The 19811-nt window shown below is 39.1% G+C and overlaps 1 protein-coding gene across 1 annotated transcript; it reads left to right on the top strand.

Annotated features, from left to right (window-relative positions):
• Window positions 1–969: 969 nt before the first annotated feature.
• Window positions 970–12027, top strand: Smndc1 (survival motor neuron domain containing 1). The gene is made up of 5 exons (XM_013017860.1): window positions 970–1093; window positions 6518–6660; window positions 7246–7407; window positions 9674–9827; window positions 10791–12027. Exons 1-5 carry the CDS (start codon window positions 974–976, stop codon window positions 10926–10928), a joined length of 717 nt encoding a protein of 238 aa, XP_012873314.1. The 5' UTR covers window positions 970–973; the 3' UTR covers window positions 10929–12027.
• Window positions 12028–19811: the final 7784 nt, after the last annotated feature.

Below are 19811 nucleotides of genomic sequence, written 5' to 3'. Positions count from 1 at the left end.
CGGGTTTCGCGGGGCCGGGAGGAGGGCAGCCTGGCTCGCCGGAACCCTTTGGAATCCTTCCAGGATCCAGGCTTTTGGCCGATGGGAATTTTGAGGAAAGACAAGATTTGCTTACAGATCGTGAGACGGTTAATTCGTGGGTGTGTGTGTCTGTGTCTCTGTCTGTCTCTATCTGTCTGCCTGCCTTTTTTTTTTAAAGAACTGTTTCTTAGAGTTTCTACACGCGAGTGTTGTGTTCTTTAAGATGTATCCACAAATGGGTAACGGTTCAGTGACGGAGTGGAAACTTTTGCATTGACTTTTAGTTGCGTAGCTCGAGTAGTGTTTTTTGGTTAACAACATTTTTATCTGGTTTTGGAAGTATACTTTCAAGCTTGAAAAAATAGGCCCTTTTCTCCCAAGTTTTGACTGAACAGTAGTATTACACGCATTGCCCTTTGCATAATAGGCTTTAAAAGAGAAATAGATGATTTCCTCTTTTTCTGTATCTTTACGTGGAATTTATCTGTTTGTAATCTTTGCAAACTATTGTCTTCAAATTTGCGATTTAACGAAGTCTGAAGTAAGTAAAAATAATGGTAGTGAATTAAGTGGCAATGTTAACAAGGAGTTAGGAGCAAATCGTCATTCAGGCTAGTTAGGAAATTCGTGTCTGTGTGAGTGAGTGAGTGCCAGCCAGTACTGGGGCTTGAACTCAGGGCCCAGACACTGTCTCTGAGCTTTTTCACTCTAGGCTTTATTTAAGCCCTGGGTTCTTTTTTCAGCTCCACTTCAGGCATTATGGTGGTTAAGAGTGATAAGAGTCATGGACTTTCCTGCCAGGGCTGGCTTCAAACCACAATCCCCAGATCTCAGCTTCCTGAGTTACCTAGGATTATAAAGCATAAGCCACTGGCCCTCAACTGGGGATTACTTCTTATGGTTTAATATTTGATTCCATTTTTCATGGTCTTACCCCTTTTGTTCTCCCCAGATGTCAGAGGATCTAGCAAAGCAGCTGGCAAGCTACAAAGCCCAACTACAACAAGTAGAAGCTGCACTGTCTGGAAATGGAGAAAATGAAGATTTGTTAAAACTGAAGAAAGATTTACAAGTAAGTGTGGGTGGACAATTGGAGTTAACATTGCTGAGAAAGTATTTCTGTATTTTCCAAGTTATTGTTTAGAATCTATAGGCACACAAAAGTGTCCTTGGAAGGAGGTCTCGTGTGTGTGTGTGTGTGTGTGTGTGTGTGTGTGTGTGTGTGTGTTTGAGAATATGTATATAGGCTGTGAGGCCTCCAGAGAAGAGGGTTGCTCCCTCATTTTGAATACAATTCTGTAAATCTTGTGTGTGCTTATAGGATTTTTAAAAAGTTGGTTTTGAAAGACTTTCAAGAGAATAAACTTCATAATGGAATGTGCTTTTAGTTTTTAAGATTTGGCAAGGGAAACAGTTCAAAAGGTAAAAGTAAAGGATTTAAGTTTAATCTGGTTAAGATCCTCTCAAATTACACCAGATCTTTGAACCTGAAATGTGGCTTTTTGTTTTTCAAATCTAATGGGTAACACCATAGGTTAAAAACACATCTTAAAAATATTTGGAGATACACATTTTCTATATCAGTGTTGTGTAGGTGTTTGGATTTAGGACTAGACTTTGGGTACTTGTTGATTCTTGTTGAAGTTGATGTGTTCAAAAGGAGTTCAGTAAGTGTGAAACTTTAGAAAACACATTCTGGCTTATAAAGGCAAACAAAAAGCCATGATAGTAAATACCTGTTTCTCAGGATACCAGATTAAGAAAATGTATTTAAGTACTGTTTATAAGTTTTCATTTTGAGACCCTCTTCAGGATTCTGAACCTAAATTTGTAGTTTTCATTTTAAGTTTTGATTCAGTGATCTTTCTCTACTCAATCTATGTTTTACATAATAATTATTCCCTTTATTCCAGGGATTTTACAATTGCAAACAAATGACAGTTATATGAAAGAAGTTTCATACTTGGGATTCTGAAAGAGCATACCTGGGCATAATTAAAATGTGTTTGACATTTTCAAAACCAGATTCTAGATTTAGGATAAATTTGAAATAAGTATATTATTTTAAAAAAGAAAGTATCTGGGATTTCACTATGTACCCTTCATCAATATATAGAAGCCAGACAGACCTATGAACTTCAGGCTGCCATTCAGTAAGAAAATGTGTTGGGGGAACAATTTCTCCCACTTCTCAGTCCTCCTGTAAAAATAACTCAGTGGCTTGCCCTGGTCTTTTCAGTTTGATTTGCTCACAGGTTCTGTGAGTGCATGTTGAAGGGGAGCTGACAGAGGCAAGCTGACCTCTGGTGTACTTACAGCTTAATTCTTGTCTTGGAAAGGTGCCTCATCTCCCTTTACCAACTTAAAAGCAGTTATTTTTTCCTTTGGAGAAAAGGAAACATTGAGTGCCAGTATTTATGCTGTCTGTTGCTTCTGGGCAGTGGTAAGAGAGGTGTATGGAACTGGGGGAGTGGGAGTCTGAAACAACATTATTAGCAGATCTTTTCAATATTTCTGGAATAAATTAGAACGTGGACACAACTGTTGTAAAATGATTTATAGAGCACAGGTGCTGTAGGGAGAAACTGTTGTGCTGGATACCTTAATGGGTACCGAAAAGGCTTTCCTAGGGTTCATTCATTGTGATCTAGGAGTCGTTTATCTATAAAATATCCTCTTATCTGTAACTGTTTAGAACATTTGTGATGATGAGCCTTTTCTGTAGTTGCTGTTGCCTGCCCTAGCCACGTGTGGCTGTTGAATATCTGAAATACAGCTCGCATGACCAAGGAGCTGAAGTTTTAATTTTACTCAAATAGCCATACATGACTACCGCTGGACTGCATAGATTTAAAAGCTTAAATAGCTCAAATAGTGATGGTACAGAATGTTTTACCTGACCAGTCTTTTTTTTTTTTTTTGGGTCCGGTTGTGGGGCCTGAACTCTGGGCCTGGGCGCTGTCCCTCAGCTCTTCAGCTCAAGACTAGTGCTCTACCACTTGAGCCATAGAGCCACTTCCGGCTTTTTTCTTTTTGTTTATGTGGTGCTGAGGAATCGAACCCAGGGCCTCATGCATGCAAGGCAAGCGCTCTACCACTGAGCCACCTTCCCAGCCCCATATAAGAAGAAATTTATTTATTTATTTATTTTTGGCAGTCACGAGGCTTGAACTCTGGGCCTGGGCGCTGTCCTTCAGCTCAAGGCTAGTGCTCTACCACTTGAGCCACAGCGCCACTTCCTACCTGACCAGTTGTGATCCATTTGTTTCTGTTAATCCCATTATGAGGGGAAAGAAAAAACTTTATTTTGACCTTTTTTTTGGTCAATTGTGGGGCCTGAACTCTGGGTCTGGGTGCTGTCCCTCAGCTCTTCAGCTCAAGACTAGCTACTTGAGCCACAGTGCCACTTCTGGCATTTTCTGCTTATGTGGTGCTGAGGAATCGAACCCAGGGCTTTATGCATGCAAGGCAAGTATTCTACCACTGAGCCACCACCCCTACATTTTTTATTTTGATCACTAGAGGATAGTTCTGTTTCGAACTGAAAACTGCTCAAAAATGGACAAGCATCCTTTAAGATTCGGTCAAATTTTATTTGGTAAAATGAGTACTTAGATGTGTGCTTCCATTTACTGTCTCCCCACTGAGTTAGTGATAGCTTCTGTTTTGCTGTGGATTCCCTCTTTTTCTTCTCTCCTCCTTGGGATGTGTGTATCTTGGGCCACTTGTGTTTAACTCTGCTTATTATTCATTTGATGCAAAGTCTGCTCAGACTGATGCTAAGTTTGTGGCTTCATTTTTATTTTTTGGATCATCGTATGGTTTCTAATTTCTTGTGTTTTTCTAATGGAAACACATTATTAATCTAGGTTACTAATTTGTCCTTTGACTTGTGGCCCTTTCTGAGTTTTTTACAGTGACTCCCACTTTTCCAGTAAGGTGTCTTTGTCTATCTTTACATGTACTTGTGTTTACAGAATAATGTTACTCAGAAGGCAGTAAATTAATCTACTGAAATCCTGACTGCCTGTCTTTTTCTCTTAAAAGACAAAGTAGATATAGTAAAATCCAGACTGGCTAGCTGATAAGCCCCCAGGCAGTCTGTGCTAATCACAAAAATAGCTGATTTATTAGGCTGTTGTGCTGAATAAAGTGGTTCTAAAGGAGGCAGGGGTCAAGTCACTTGTCTCATATATTACAGTGGCTCTCTGCATCCCCGAAACGCCTTCCTTCAGTAAGCAGAGTGCTTGAGTGCACCCCTTTGACCTGCTGATATGTAGATCACAACACCTGATGCTTCCTGGAACTGCCGATTACTGTAACTGCTGCCCATCTGTCAATGAAGGAGCAGTTTCAGAACTCAGACTTGGGGGAGGAAAAGTAATTACTGGTATGTACCTTTAAGAACCCCCTCACACATACAATAGTTTTTCTAATACTTTGGTCAATATGCACATGTGAAATTAATGAAAAATCAGAATAGTTTTCATAAATAGTTGGGAGGGGCATGTAAACCCAGGCATTAGAGAATGAAATGAATGCTCTGGGTTTTGTTTTTTTATAGAGGCTCATTGTACAGGGTCCTGAAAGTTCTTTATAACATGCACAGCTTTTCAGGATCCTTTTCTTGGATAGAAGTGTTTTCATTATGAATTTAGAAAGAAAATGTTCTGCCTTTAAAGAAATTGGAATCTGAATTTGAGACCTCCAAAGGCCGAATTCACAGTAGAGGCTGTGTTGATAAAGGAGTTTGTAAGGTCCTGAGTCAGGTTTACTGGATTGTATCTTTAGCTGTCAATATGATTAGCCAAGATCAAAACTGGATAATTGATTCTCCTTTTTGTGTTCTATATTATTTGAAACACCTTTGCTTTATTTGCAAAGAACTATCATTAAAAGGACTGAGGTACAGGCACTTGCCTAGCATGAATAAAGCCCTGGGTTCTATTTTCAGCTCTATTAAAACTGATTACTCAACTAATTAAAGTCTTGTTCTACAGGAATTAGATGTAAAAAAAAGTATTTGACTACTTGGGAACTAGTAGAACTTGACAGATTACTATGTTTGTTTTGTTTTGTTTGGTATCCTGAGCTTTGGACTCAACTTTAAGCTTGCTAGGCCAGTGCCCTACCACTTAAGCAACTCTCCACCCCATTTTGCCTTTGATTGCTTTTCATGTACATCTCAGGGTGCCCAGGGCTGGCCTCAGACTCCACCTAGTGTGTATACCTGAGATTAGAAATATATGTCACTATGCCCAGCTGATTGGTTGAAATGAAGTCTTGCTAGCTTTTTGCCTGGGTATTTGTGTCCAGAATAGCCATGTTTACAGGTGTGAGCCATCATGCCTAGCTGTTATACTAAATTTTTCTGAATTTCAAATTCTGAGTCTTGTTTTATTTTATAAAATGACCCTTTCTCCACGTATTTTCTTTTTAAGATCTAAGTAATTTTTAGAAGTAGCCAGGAAAATTTAGAATCTTTAGGAGAGGAGATAACATTTAACTTCCTTGGCTACTAAACCAGAACAACTATTATGAAACCTGAATGGGAGCCAGAAGAAACTAAGTAGAGTTTAACTTTGCCAGTAATTCTCCCCAAACATATACTTTGTTTTAAATGCAACAGAGTAGCAGATTGGTGGCTGAGTCTTGCTGATCTGTACCTTAAGTTCTTGGCCCTTTCTAACACACCTTTGAATTAAACCAATGTATGCAACCCTCAGTTTAGAAAGAACTTGCCACAAAGACATTGCCTGCCTTTGCGTGTTACTTTTATTTTTTTTTCCTTTTAAATGAGTCTGTGCTAATGTGCTTAATACTAAGGAATAGAATATTTTAAAGCTAACCTGATAATTTGTACTCAACTGGGATGAGGTATATACTAAGGAAATAGGCTATGACTACAGTATATTAGCACAAGTATGTGTAAGTGGGGACATTGTGTACTAACATTTCTGTTTTGGGTGTTCAGGAACTTTCAAGGAGTGTAATGGGTAGAAAGTTAATACTATTACTAAGTAATGCCTTGCACATTGTGGTTCCATGAAATATAATGATACTTAGGAGAACTGAGGACCCTTTCTCTTATTGATGATCTTCAATCTAATTCAGTCTGTCCTATTTTCTCATCCTTAGAGCTACTCAGCTAAAATACACACAAGTAATGTGTGGGATAAGCCTACGTATACTTTTATTTCTGTTAGTATTTGGGTTAAGGTGAAGGTATGCAGGCTTAAAGATAGCTCTGCTACCAGCAGTATAAAATCTACATGGAGATAATTACAGCACCCTCTTAGTGTTATATAAATGACTTGATAAGTTCTATTCAAAAACAAAAAGAAAGGTTGGGGATGTGGTTCAGTTTTGTAGAGCACTTGCCTGTCTTGCAAGGTGTCCTGGGTTCCATTCCCAGCACCCAGGGGTGAGGGTGGAGGCTAAAAGATGGTTGGTGATGCAAATTATTAAAGATGCTATGGTTTATGTTCTGTTTTAGGAAGTTATAGAACTAACCAAAGACCTTCTGTCAACTCAACCTTCAGAAACACTTGCAAGTTCGGACAGTTTTGCTTCTACTCAGCCCACTCATTCATGGAAAGTAGGAGACAAGTGTATGGCAATCTGGAGTGAAGATGGACAGTAAGTGTAGAAAAAACTAACTATAACATGAGATAATAAGATACAATGGTAAGATGTTTTTATTCAGTTTGAACTGCCCTATTTTAATCTTTTGGTATAGGCAATGTTGTTTATGAACCCAGTTTAATTCTTGGCTGTTTTCTTGGCTGTTAATACAACTTAATTTTAGATTTAGTTTGGGGAAAAGAATCAGTTGGATCTCCAAGGAAGGATAAATGAGTAGGGGTTTCTAAATTATTCTCTCCTCAAGTTGAAAGTTGAGTGGTTGATTTTCTCATTTCTGTTAAGTGAATAACTGAAGAAAGTGAATCACTGAAGTCAGTCTCTTAAGAAATATCTTAAAGAAATTAAAGCACATCGAGTAGATATATCTGAAAACGATTTTCCTGGCAATATTTTGATTAGGACTTATTTGATAGTAGAATCTATCCAAACATTCTTTTGTATTGATCTTGTCAGAAGGGCCATTTAATGGAAGAGGTTTTAGTTTAGACCCATATTAATAGTTGAATCACTGCAGTATAAGTCTTATAGGCTGAGTACTAAATCTTTACTCACCTGCTTACAGCCATGATATCTTTACAGGTGTTATGAAGCGGAGATCGAGGAGATAGACGAAGAAAATGGCACCGCTGCAATCACCTTTGCTGGTTATGGCAATGCTGAAGTGACTCCACTGTTGAATCTGAAGCCTGTAGAAGAAGGCCGGAAGGCAAAGGAGGACAGTGGCAACAAACCCATGTCAAAGTAAGTGACTGATTTCTGCAGTTTGGGTGTTCTGCAGTTTGTTATAGTACTTGAGGTAGCCTGCAAAAAACCAGGGTAGATTAAGAGAGTTCTAGGACTTCATGGCATTTGAAGGTAGTCACAGAGAGTCAACACTTTCTGTATATGTATGCCTAGGTTGAAGACATATTGGCTCCTAGTTTGGTATTCTATAAACAGTAAGAGGATAATGAATACTAACAGTATCTTCTTAATAAATTTTTATAAGGCAGCAGGTGCTACACTACAGTGAACAACAGCTTGGACCTTATCCCTGCTGAGTTAGTGAAGAGAACACAGAAAGAAATGCTTTAGGGCTGGGCATATAGCTTAGTGGTAGACTCTTTGCTTACTATGTGCAGAGCCCTGGTCTCATCCCCAGCATGGTGGGTAGGTGGGAGAGTGCTTTCATAGTACACTGTAGAAGTCATGAAGGGACATAACAGGTACTTCAGAGTGAGAAAGAAACATCTAAACTGAGATTTGAGATGAGCAGAAGTTAGCAGAGTAAACTAGAACACAGTCTAATAATTGATTTTATAATATTTGTGTATGTGTGTGTACACACACACACACACGTGTGCTTGACGCTTTTTCTCTTATTGATGAAGCATTTTGATGTTAGGCAGTGGTTTAAATCTGCCTCTTCCTCTGGAAATTGGGGACAAGCATCTAAATTACTAGGTATTGACTGATGGTAGTCTTCATAAAGCTTGTAACAGTTCTTAACACATAGTAATAGTTCAGTAAATGTTTAAGAAAGGGGGGGGCCCTAAGGGAAGCAGAAAGAAATTCCTGTAATAAAAACATGGAACTGGAGGTGGATGGTTTAGAGAGCCGGACTCACAAAGTATTTGTAAACCACTGATAACATTTTAAAGTAGAAGGATGAGATTCCAGCTTAAGAATGAATGTCTGAAGAGAGAAGGCAGCTGCTGTTATAATCCAGGCAACATAAATATCCTCAATATAATTAGATTGCTTTACAGTCTACTACAGTCATAGTGAGGGCTGAACACTGGTTCTGGGCACTGTCCCTCAGTTTTTCAGCTCAAGGCTAGTGCCCTACCACTTGAGCCACAGCATCACTTCTGGCTCTTTTCTGCTTATGTGGTGCTGAGGAATCGAACTTAGGGTCTCATGCATATGAGGCAAACACTTTACCACTGAGCCACCTTCCCAGCCCATGATCTTTTGAGTTTGTGTAAAAAACACCTTTAGTTTCCTGATGGTGATTATATGGTACAAAAGCATCTAGATTCTATTACCTGTCTTAAAAATCTTAATTTTGGCTGCTGTTAGGTGAACAAAGATTATTAATAGTTTTAGGTTTGATTTTATTTAGGATCAGAAGCTAGTTTAGAGATTTTTGGAACTCCCAGGTTTTTTTGTTACTGTTTTTAAGAATTGTTAGTTACACCAAGGCCCAGTGGCTAGCACCTGTAGTCACAACTTCCTGAGGAGGTTGAAACCCAGAAATCACAGTTTGAAGCCAGTATGGGCAGAAAAGTCTTTAAGAATCCATCTTTAAAACAACCAGCAAGAAGCTGGACTAGAGACATGTCTTAAATGGAAGAGTGCTGAGCAGATTTTAGGCTGTGTGTTCAAACCCCAGTACCACCAAATATTGTTATAATTTCACTGTGCTCTTCCAATTCTTCCAATCTCAGTAAAAGTATATGATTTGTATTAAATGTTTTGATATGATCTTTCCAAATGTTACTTGTTAACTATATTTACTTAGAAATTGGTAAGGGCTTAGCTGGTCATTAATGTTGGAAATCAATATATTCCCAAAGCATAATTGGCAAAAGCTATATGAGTCAAATAGAAAGTCATAGTTGAGTATTTTATTTGTAGGTGTAATAGATATATTTATGCTTGAAAGTTTACAAAGATGCTATATGTGTGTGTGTCTACACACACATACATATGTATTTTTCAACACCTCTCCTTACCTTCCCCTCATCCCTTTCAATCTGGGCATGACATACCTGTAAAATCTCAGCACACAGAAGGCTGAGGTAGGAAAGTCATGAATTCAAGGCCAGGCTGGACCTGACCCCTCAACCTTTTGAGACACTGTTTTATAAAAAATAGCTTTTTTTTTTTTTAGTAATGCTTAGATGATTGATATTGATTTTAATTAAAAGTTGGTTGGATTTTTTTTTCTTTTTGTACTGGGATGGTGTGCAAGAAAGACATCTTTAAATCTCTAAATTTTTAAACTTTTTTTTCTTCTGCACAGAAAAGAAATGATTGCCCAGCAGCGTGAATATAAAAAGAAGAAGGCTTTGAAGAAAGCACAGAGAATAAAAGAACTTGAGCAGGAAAGAGAGGATCAGAAGGTGAAATGGCAACAATTTAACAACAGAGCGTATTCTAAAAATAAAAAGGGCCAGGTTGGTAAATTTGGTCATATTTTATAATATGAAAACTGCAAATGTTATTAAAATGATTTTTAAATGAAACATTTGCTTCTAACTCAGAAACTTTGTCTGTTATTGGGATTTGAGCAGAAAAACTAAGATTTTGATCCATCTGAAGGCAAGCTTTAGATGAATAGTGAGTGGTGGTGTTTGGTGACACTTTGCATAGCTTAGGAGTAAAGGCTTTAGGTGGGACCCTTTTCTCTGTTCAGTTTTGACACTGTGCAAACAATGCACTTAAAATTGTTACTATAAAGGTAATGTACAGGTGATGTACAGTTACACAAGCCAGGTAATGAGTACTTCGGGTTTTTTTTTGTTGTTGTTGTTTTTGCCAGTCCTGGGGCTTGAACTCAGGGCCTGGGTGCTGTCATTGAGCCTCTTCGTGTTCAAGGCTAGCACTTTACCATTTTGAGCCACAGTGCCACTTCTGGATTTTTCTGAGTAGTTCATTAGAGATAAGAATTTCACAGCTTTTCTTGCCCAGGCTGGCTTTGAACTGCCAAGCTCAGATCTCGCCTGACTAGTTAGGATGACAAACATGAGCCACTAGCACCTGACTATGATACATTTTTTTTTTCTTTTGAACAATATCAACACTTCCCTCAACAATGCACTTTTAAAAAGTATTGATGGGGGCAAAGAATGTGGCTTAGTGGTAGAGTGCTTGCCTAGCATTCATGAAGCCCTGAGTTTGATTCCTCACTTCTACATACACAGAAAAAGCTAGAATTGGTGCTGTGGCTCAAGTGGTAGAGTGCTAGCCTAGAGCAAAAGAAGCTCAAGGACAGTGCCCAGGCCCTGAGTTCAAGCTCCAGGACTGGCAGAAAAAAAAAAAAAAAGTACTGATGTAGATTATATTTTAACATTAAAGTTTGAAATTGATATTTTTTTTCCAGCACTGATCAGGAAATGGTTTTTGTTTTCTTTCCTTAGGTAAAGAGGAGTATTTTTGCTTCACCAGAGAGTGTAACTGGCAAAGTCGGCGTAGGAACTTGTGGAATTGCTGATAAACCCATGACACAATATCAAGATACCTCTAAATACAATGTCAGGCATTTGATGCCTCAATAATAAGAAAAACTGTTGATTTCATCTCTGCAGGGCTTTACATTTACCTTTTTATCCTTATATTTTTCTAAAGGTAAATTATTTGTTAGATGAGTAAGGAGGATACCATTGTTGTCATTGTTTGACTTCAATAGAGTGAAACTTGAAGAAACTGCATTTGATAACTGCTATTCATTTAACTTCCTGTTTCTACTACCACAGCTCCTCACTCTGTTGAATAAGGCATCTTTTCTAGACAGATGCTGCTTAAATTGGCAGTAGGATGAATTGTTGATCTTTCTGATACCAGCCTCCCCACCACCCAGTGTGGTATATGCAGGTTGTAAGTTGTAACTTGGGGTTTTCAGATGATTCGAACTTGACATATATTCTAGCATTTCATTGGAACATGAAGGTAAAACACCAATCTGCTAAAAGGATCCTTCCATCTATTCTTCTACATTAAAACCTAGCAGTTGTCCTGACAAGCCTAATGGGAGGTTAATTTGCAGATGGCAAAGTTTTGAGGATTTTCCTTGAATAACTTGTTTCCTTGCCTATGGGGATGTGTGTCAAATTGATCCAGATTTAATTTCTTTTTCAACTGAGTTTGAGTTTGATGTAAGAAACCATGTTTAGGATGAAATCCCTTTCTGTGGTGTTTTTGTTTATTTTGTTTTTGTTTTTCTGTTTTTTTTCTTTAAGGGTATTGGTACCAGTTTTTGGATGTGTAATGTTTATATGAGAAAACAGAAAGCTGATGTATAGCCCTGTATACAGTGTAGATACTATTTTTGTAAAAAAAAAAAAAAAACCCACGGCTAAATTAATGAACAAGAGTACTGAATATTTCATCACAGAGTTTCTTGTATTTCTTGTGCATTAATCTGACCATAATTCCCCTGTATATTATGTTCACGTAGCTGAGTTTTTAATTTTTATTAACTAGATCAAGTTGCCAGCATTTGTTGGTGTAAGTGAATATCATAGTTATCCCAAGTTGAGTTTAAGCCAAATATGCATAAAAGGGTCTTCCTGTTAATGGAAGAAGATGACTTTTAGGATGTGTGTTAATTTCAGTTTTGTATGTTTAACTTTTATTAAATAAAATGTTTTAAAAAACCTCCAGGTGTGTTAACAAAAGGGGAATGACAATGATGAAAGTTTGAATTCTCCTTCTCTTCCCTCTATACAAGCCCCTTTCCTAGCCCAAGAGGTCAGTTTTTCCTTCCTAAACATGTAGGACAAAAGGCATACATTACAATAGAAAAATGACTACTTGGCCAGAATGAAGCTTAGTGGAAGAATGCTTGCCTGGCACGTGCATGGACCTGGACTCGTTCCTGAGCACTGAATCCAAAAGTTACAAAGAAAAAAGTGAGCACAAGGGCAAATATTTAAGACCAGGAAACTTCTAAATATTTAATTCTTGGGCTTGAATTTGGGGCCTGAATGCTGGTGTCCCTAAGCTTTTCAACATTAGCACTCTACCACTTGGGCCACAGCTCTACTTTTGGCTTTTTGCTGGTTAATTGGAGAGAAAGATACTCAGACTTTCCTGCTTCTGCCTCCCAAGAGGTAGGATTCCAGGGGTGTATCATCACTATTGCCTTTTTGTAACATCTTTTTGTTGTTGTTGTTCTTAGGTCCGGTGGTGGGTCCTGAACTCGGCCTGGGTGCTGTCCCTCAGCTCTTCAGCTCAAGGCTAGCACTCTACCACTTGAGCCACAGCACCACTTCCGGCTTTTTTCTCTTTGCTTATGTGGTGCTGAGGAATCGAACCCAGGGCCTCATGCATGCAAGGCAAGCGCTCTACACTGAGCCACCTTCCCAGCCCAGCCTTTGTAATATCTTAATAGCATAGTCATAATCAAAAGTAGCTTAGAAGAAGAATATAGTTAGCAAAATCTGATATATCTGTGTGCCTCCAGAAAAGGATTTCTGAGATTACCTTGGTGTGTTTGTTGGAAAAGTGGTTTACCTGGTGTTTGTGTAGGCAGGACTGTCACAGCTGTGGCCATTCTTCTGACCATTACTTTTCTGGGAGCGCTTTTGTATTAGGAGAGAAATAGAAGTAGCTACATCATAATAAACATTTTTTTAAAAAATAGACTGGGCACGAATCACTAGTACCCAGCACAACCATGATTTTTAAAATTCTTAAAATGTTAATAGTTAGCAAAGACAGTTCTAATTAATATTTCAGTGTTTGAATACTGCCTTCCTGCTTACTAGCTAATGTCCCTTTAAGGGTTCAGGACTGAGTTATGTATAAGAGGACAATGTCTGACATATGGTAAACACTACAGAAGTATTTACCATTTAATGTTGAGTAGAATGAATATTTGATGTTTTTTCCTTTACACAATAGCAATTCATATTACAATGGATAATGATAGCTGCTTAAGATTGGAAGCCCCCAATTACAACTACTATTGAAATGTTACAAAATTATATATTCAGTAAATCATAGTAGAGGTTTTTGAAATAATCTTCACACTAGGGCATATGTCTTACTGGGTACAGGGTTGAAGATCTAACAAAAATTTTAATTCTTGCTGGGAATTGGTGGCTCATGCTTGCAACCAGGAGGCTGAGACTCAGGATCACACAATTTAGAGCTATCCCAGGCAGGAAAGGCTGTGAGACTCATCTCTAATCAACCACTAGAAAACTGGAAGTAGATCTATGGCTCAGTGTGCTAAAGCGTTAACCCTTGAGCAAAAGAGCTCAGCAATAGTGCCCAGGTCCTGAGTTCAAGCCCTAGGACTGACCAAAAAATAAAATGTTAAAGAATTGGCTTGTGTGACAAACATCAGTAACTGAGAATCATACTTTGGGCTAAACGTAAAATGAGTTCAATTTCTGAAGCAAAGAACTTTCAGTAGCAGTTTTATTTAGCCTAGTTAAGAAAACTAAGCATCAGTCCAAATTGCTTCAGTTAAATTATTCCAACCTGTTTTTTGGTGCTGGTACTGGAGCTAGAACTCTGGGCCTGGGCACTGTCACTTAGGTCAAGCCACTTGAGCTTTTCCAGCTTTTTGGTGATTAGAGATGAATTCCATGGGCTCAACAGGAATGGCTTTAAACTTGGATTTCAGCCTCCTGAAGAACTAAGATTATAGTCATGCGCCATCAGCACCCCAGCCAACTCTCAATGCTTGTTTGGGTTCATAGTGAAGGAATGTGTATGGGTGTGTATGTCCAGTGTGGTGTGACCATACCGCTGAGTGTGTGTCTGCCTTGAAAATAGCAAGGGACCATTGGCTAATAATGGAAAACATACTTTATGTGTAGATGGTAATTTTTTTTTGCCAGTCCTGGGGCTTGAACTCGGTCTGGACACTGTCCCTGAGCTGGTTTTGCTCAAGGCTAGCACTCTGCCACTTGAGCCACAGCGCCACTTCCAGCTTTTTCTGTGTATGTGGGTACTGAGGAATCGAACCCAGGGCTTCATGCATGCTAGGCAAGCACTCTACTACTGAGCCACATTCCTAGCCATAGATGGTAATTTTATAATTACAATAGATTCCTTTTTTCTTTGATGTTTAGAGTTTGAACTCAGACCCTCATCTTTGCTAGGCAGACACCACTTGAGCTCTGCTCTCCCTTCCATTAGGTTAGATCTTGTATAAGATGAAATGTTCCCATTGTAAATTCAGCCAGAATTGCACTGATTTGGCTTCCCTAAGTTCTACATTAATTGAAGTGTAAAAGGGAGAAAATATTTAAACCAACAGGTTTTATTCTTACTAGAAATCTTTGGAGAGTTGAATAAATACCTGCTGAATTACATTGTTATTTGTATTCTATGAGGCAGTCCATAGTAAGTAGTAATTTAGAAATTCAACACTAAATGTGAACACTAGCATTTTTGAGTTGCAAGTTACACTGAATTTTTAATGCAGTTGAGATGAACATAGGCAAATTAACAAGTAATTCTGTAGTTTGGAAAAAAACAACCAAAACTGAATCCTTTGTATGTCTTTTTAAAAAGTATATATAGTAGCCTGTTGGTTTGCGGTGGGTGTTCCAGTTCCAATGCTGAGGAAAGCCCATGACTGCACAGGGTCACAGCACCATTCCTTACTCCTGCAGCAGTGTCTGACTCGGCTAAAGACATGCTGCCTTTTAACTAGCCTACTAATTTCATTTTACCACCTGAAACATATGTCCTTTCTGGGTCAGGAGGATTATCATAACTTCTACCTTGTTAAGGGTTCCAAGTGCTTTATAAAACAATGGGCAAGGAAATCCCCAGATCACATGATTTGAACACTTGATGGTTGATAGCAGGTCTGAGGTCTGAACTTCAGTTTATCTGCATGAAGTGCAGGCAGGACTTTAGTAGGATTTTTTGTTTTGTTTTTTTTAGGTGATGTATGGAGGGATTACAGTAAATCAAGTAGAGTACATTTCTTGTGCTATTCCTTGTTTTCTGTTTTTGTTTTTCCCTCCCACCCCCACCCACAAGTTGTATAGTTTTTTTTTTTTGTTTTTTTTGGTTGTGGGTCTTGAACTCTGGGCTTGAGCACTGTCCCTCAGCTCTTCAGTTCAAGGCAAGCAAGCAGTCTACTACCACTTGAGCAACAGCACCACTTCCAGTTTTCTGGTGGTTAATTGGAGATGAGTCTCGGCCTTTCCTGCCCAGACTGGCTTTGAACTGCTATCCCCAGATCTTAGCCTCCTGAGTCCCTAGGATTACAGGTGTGAGCCACTGGCACCTGGCTGTTTAGTTCATTTTTAACATAGTATCATTGCTTTATTATTTGTTCACCCCTTGTCCCTCCGCCCCTCTTCCCTGCCTCCTTCCCTCCCAAAGATAGATAAGAAAGCAACATTTCATTATTTTTGCTGGTCCTGGGGCTTGAACTCAGGGCCTGGACTCTGTCCCTGAGCCACTCTGTGTTCAAGGCTAGTGCTCTACCACTTGAGCCACAGTGCCACTTCTAGCTTTTTCTGAGTTTATAAGAATCTCACACCTTTTCTGTCCAGGCTGGCTTCAAGTTGTGATTCTAAGATCTTAGCCTCCCTAGTAATTAGGATTACAGGCGTGAGCCACCAGCACTCATTTATATTCTTTTAGTATATATCTTAGCAGAATCTTTTGACTATTTTTTACAGTGCTATTCTGTCCTGGAGTGAACATCTGAAGTAAGTATCATTGCCCCATCAGTAACTCTGAGCAAATGCTCAGAACTGAGAGAACAGAAAGAATTCCAAAACTACAGTAAGTTAGTAGGCAGTTGCCAATCCTGGGACTTGAACTCAGGACCTAAGCACTGTCCCTGAGGTGTTTTTTTCTTAAGGCTAAGTAAGGCTTGGACTAAGTAAGGCTAAGTAAGTATGACTACTTGAGCCCCACAGCCTTTTTTTTTGGTGGTTAATTTAGATAAGGGTCTCACTGAAACCATGGTGGCTCATGCCTGTAATCATAGCTACTCAGGAGGCTGAAATCCGAGGATCTCAGTTCAGAGCCAGCCCAGGCAGGTCAGGCCTTGAGACTCATCTCCAATGAACCACTCAGAAAACCGGAAGTGGCGCTGTGTCTCAAGTGGTAGAGTACTAGCCTTGAGCTGAAGAACTCAGGAACAGCACCCAGGCCAAGAGCTCAAGCCCCATGACTGACCTCCTCTCCCCATCCCCCCCTCCCCCCAAAAAGGTCTGATTTCTCTGCTTGGGCTGTCTTTGAACCACAATCCTCAGATCTCAGCCTCCTGAGTAACTAGGATTAGAGACAAGTCACTGGCATCTGGCATAGGCAATATTTTAAAAGCTTATATTCAAGCTTTTTAAAATAATTTTTTTGGGGGGTCCAGTTGTGGTGCCTGAACTCTGGGCCTGGGCGCTGTCCCTTAGCTCTTCAGCTCAAGGCTGGCGCTCTACCACTTGAGCCACAGCACCACTTCCAGCTTTTTTCTTTTTGCTTATGTGGTGCTGAGGAATCGAACCCAGAGCCTCATGCATGCAAGGCAAGCATTCTACCACTGAGCCACCTTCCCAGCCCTATTTTTAATAATTTATGACAAGAACGATAAAGCCAAGAAGTGAAATTGTTGCCCAGTATTTATCTTTGGAATTACAATACCTGTTTAAAAGAATCAGACAAGGGCTGATGATATAATTCATTAGTACGGTACTTGCTTAGCATGTGCAAGGCCCCTAGGTTTGATCCTCAACATCACACACACACACAAAGGAAATCAGACAGTCTACAAGAAAACCAGTTTTCTATTCGCATTGCGACATATGGGCCAAGAAAGTGGACAGTGACTTTTAGAAAAGGTAAGCACTCAACACTATCTAGGGCACTCAGTTCCATATGGTGGTTACTATCAGATTAGTCATTTAAAAAACAAAACAAAACACCCAAAATCTATCAAGAAAATAATAGATACTGGTGGGGATGTGGCCCAAAGGGAATGTTACTACACTGTTGGTAGGAGTGTAAACTTGTTCAACCACTCTGGAAAGCAGTATGGAGGTTTCACAAAAGACTAAACATAGAGCTACCCTAGGACCCAGCAATCACACTCGGCATCTATCCAACTGACCACAACCCAGACTACACTAAAGCCACCATCATGACCATGTTCATTGCAGCACAGTTTACCATAGCCAAGACATGAAATCAACCCAGATGCCCCCTCAGTGGACAAATGGATCAAGAAAATACGATACAATGGAATTCTATGCTTCCATCAGAAAGAATGACATCACCCCATTTGTAAATTATACTAAGCGTAGAATGAAAGGGCTCAATAACTATGTGCATATGATCATATAAATGAGGCTTATCAAAATGAGCACCAAGAAATGGGAAGTTTTTTTTTTTTAAATGCTGTTTGTGGTTCTTTTTTTATTTGGGTTATTCCCTTCTGTTGTGGTTTTTATTTCTGTACCCTTTGTCTTATAAGTTTATCTGATTTGGGGAGGGGAAAGGGAAGCTCAGAAACAAAGGCTGAACCAACTCAGCAGTGAAACCTACTAGATACAATGTTGGAAATGAACTATGTAACTTTCTTTTGGTGGGGGGAGGGAAGTTGGGAGGGGAAAATTGGGAGAGAATGAGGGGGTGACACTGTTCAAAAAGAAATGTACTCATTACCTGACTTATGTAACCAACTCCTCTGTACATCACCTTTACAATAAAACTTAAAAAGAACTTTAAATAAAATACCAAACAAATAATCACTAAGAACTGATGGTACTTCTCTTATGAAGTATTTATTTGAACGATTCTGCAGGACATCACACGTGGACGCAGGAGTGGTGCCGTGGTCTGGTCCTAGCTATTCAGGACACTGGCAAGGGAATCACTTCAATTAAAAGGTAGCATCCCTGCTACCTCTATACTGTTTTGGTTGGCATGACTTCCATTTGCATCTAGGATTTTTGTGTGTGTGGAAAGGATACTAAAAAGAGGCAAAGTTTCAACTCTCTCTCTCTCTCTCTCTCTCTCTCTCTCTCACACACACACACATCACTGAAAGGCAAAACAACGTCTCAATAGATAGGAACCAGGAAGCATTACCGCCTCATTCCTTAATGCCTTTTAAAATCCCTTCTTAATTGTTAAATCAGGCATTGTCCTGGGACTAGAAAAAGCACTTTCAATAAGATTTCTCACTTCTGTGCTAACCAGATACCTGTGTTACCTCAGAATCCTTTGCTAGTACACCCTGGCACAAAGTGTATCTCAACCTCTTGAGGTATCCCTCACGGGTGCTTTACTAGAAGAGTACTAAATGAGAACGCCCAGGCTTATTTTCAGCTTGTCAAAGAGATTTTCTAAAGTTAAATAATGATAATGACCAATGTCTTTATGGCCTACCTGAAGCTATAGCAGGTACATTAGACCCCATGCAGCTAGGTTATATGGAATTTTAGTAGGAGCAGGAATCTGTCTAAATATTAGGATAGACATAGTAATTATAATTGTCATGAACTGGACTTCTGATACAGTATCAACATAGATATTTCAGAGACAGTTGCTCAAAGATGTGAATACTCAACAATTTTTTGTTTTTATGGGGGTGTTTAAAAAAAAACACCTCAGGTGCCTGTAGTCAGTTTTATCTCTTGTGGTTAACTTTTGTGTCTTCAAAGTTGATTTATCTTTTAGAAAATTAGTACTTCGTATCCATCACAGTCTACCCATGTCCTTGAAGAAAAATCCAAGGAAGGAGTAGTTTAGGGGACAGTAGGAATATGCACTGTAGGTCTATAGCCCATCCTGTAACACAACAAAATGGTTCTGAAAGTTTGCCCCCAATTCCAGCCAGGGGTCTAATGATGAATGTCCTCAGATTAACAATATGGACCTTTGTACTGGCCTCCACTTCCCATGCTTGCTAGCACCCTTTAAACTAAACTCAGGAAAATCAAAAGTAAGCAATTTCTATGGAACAACAGCTTACCTACAAGTGTAATTAATCTTGAAAGTAGAAATAATTTACCTGGGGCACAGAAATGAGTTTGTTTCCTCGTGCTTTTAAGTTCCCAGTACCTGAAATGTAACAAGTTCTAATGCTGAGTTTCCAAACATATGCAGTTTCAAGGAACTTTTCCCACTCAAACAGCACAATTAAGGCATGTGAAGAGGGCATGTGCACACATACCCACACACACATGCACACACACACACATACTGAGGGTGTGTGACTGCCCAGGGCGGAACATTTCCTAGACAGAAGTAGTGGATGCTATTAAAATGCTACTCAGAATAGTCTTAATATTAACACACAACTCAATTGGGCTGCTAGATATGGTTGTCTTTATTTTCTTTTTTCTTGTCCAGCCCTATCTAAACATAAAATAAAACTACAGGACTGAAATTAACAACCCATTAAAATCAGCAATAAGTTATGAAAATCATAAAGCTTTTTTTTTAAGTAATTAGGGTAG

Source organism: Dipodomys ordii, unplaced genomic scaffold (genome assembly GCF_000151885.1).
Source record: "Dipodomys ordii isolate 6190 unplaced genomic scaffold, Dord_2.0 Scaffold36, whole genome shotgun sequence".
Lineage (NCBI taxonomy): Eukaryota > Metazoa > Chordata > Mammalia > Rodentia > Heteromyidae > Dipodomys > Dipodomys ordii.
Note: the sequence above shows the minus strand (reverse complement) of the source record. Positions and strands in the feature narration are given on the sequence as shown.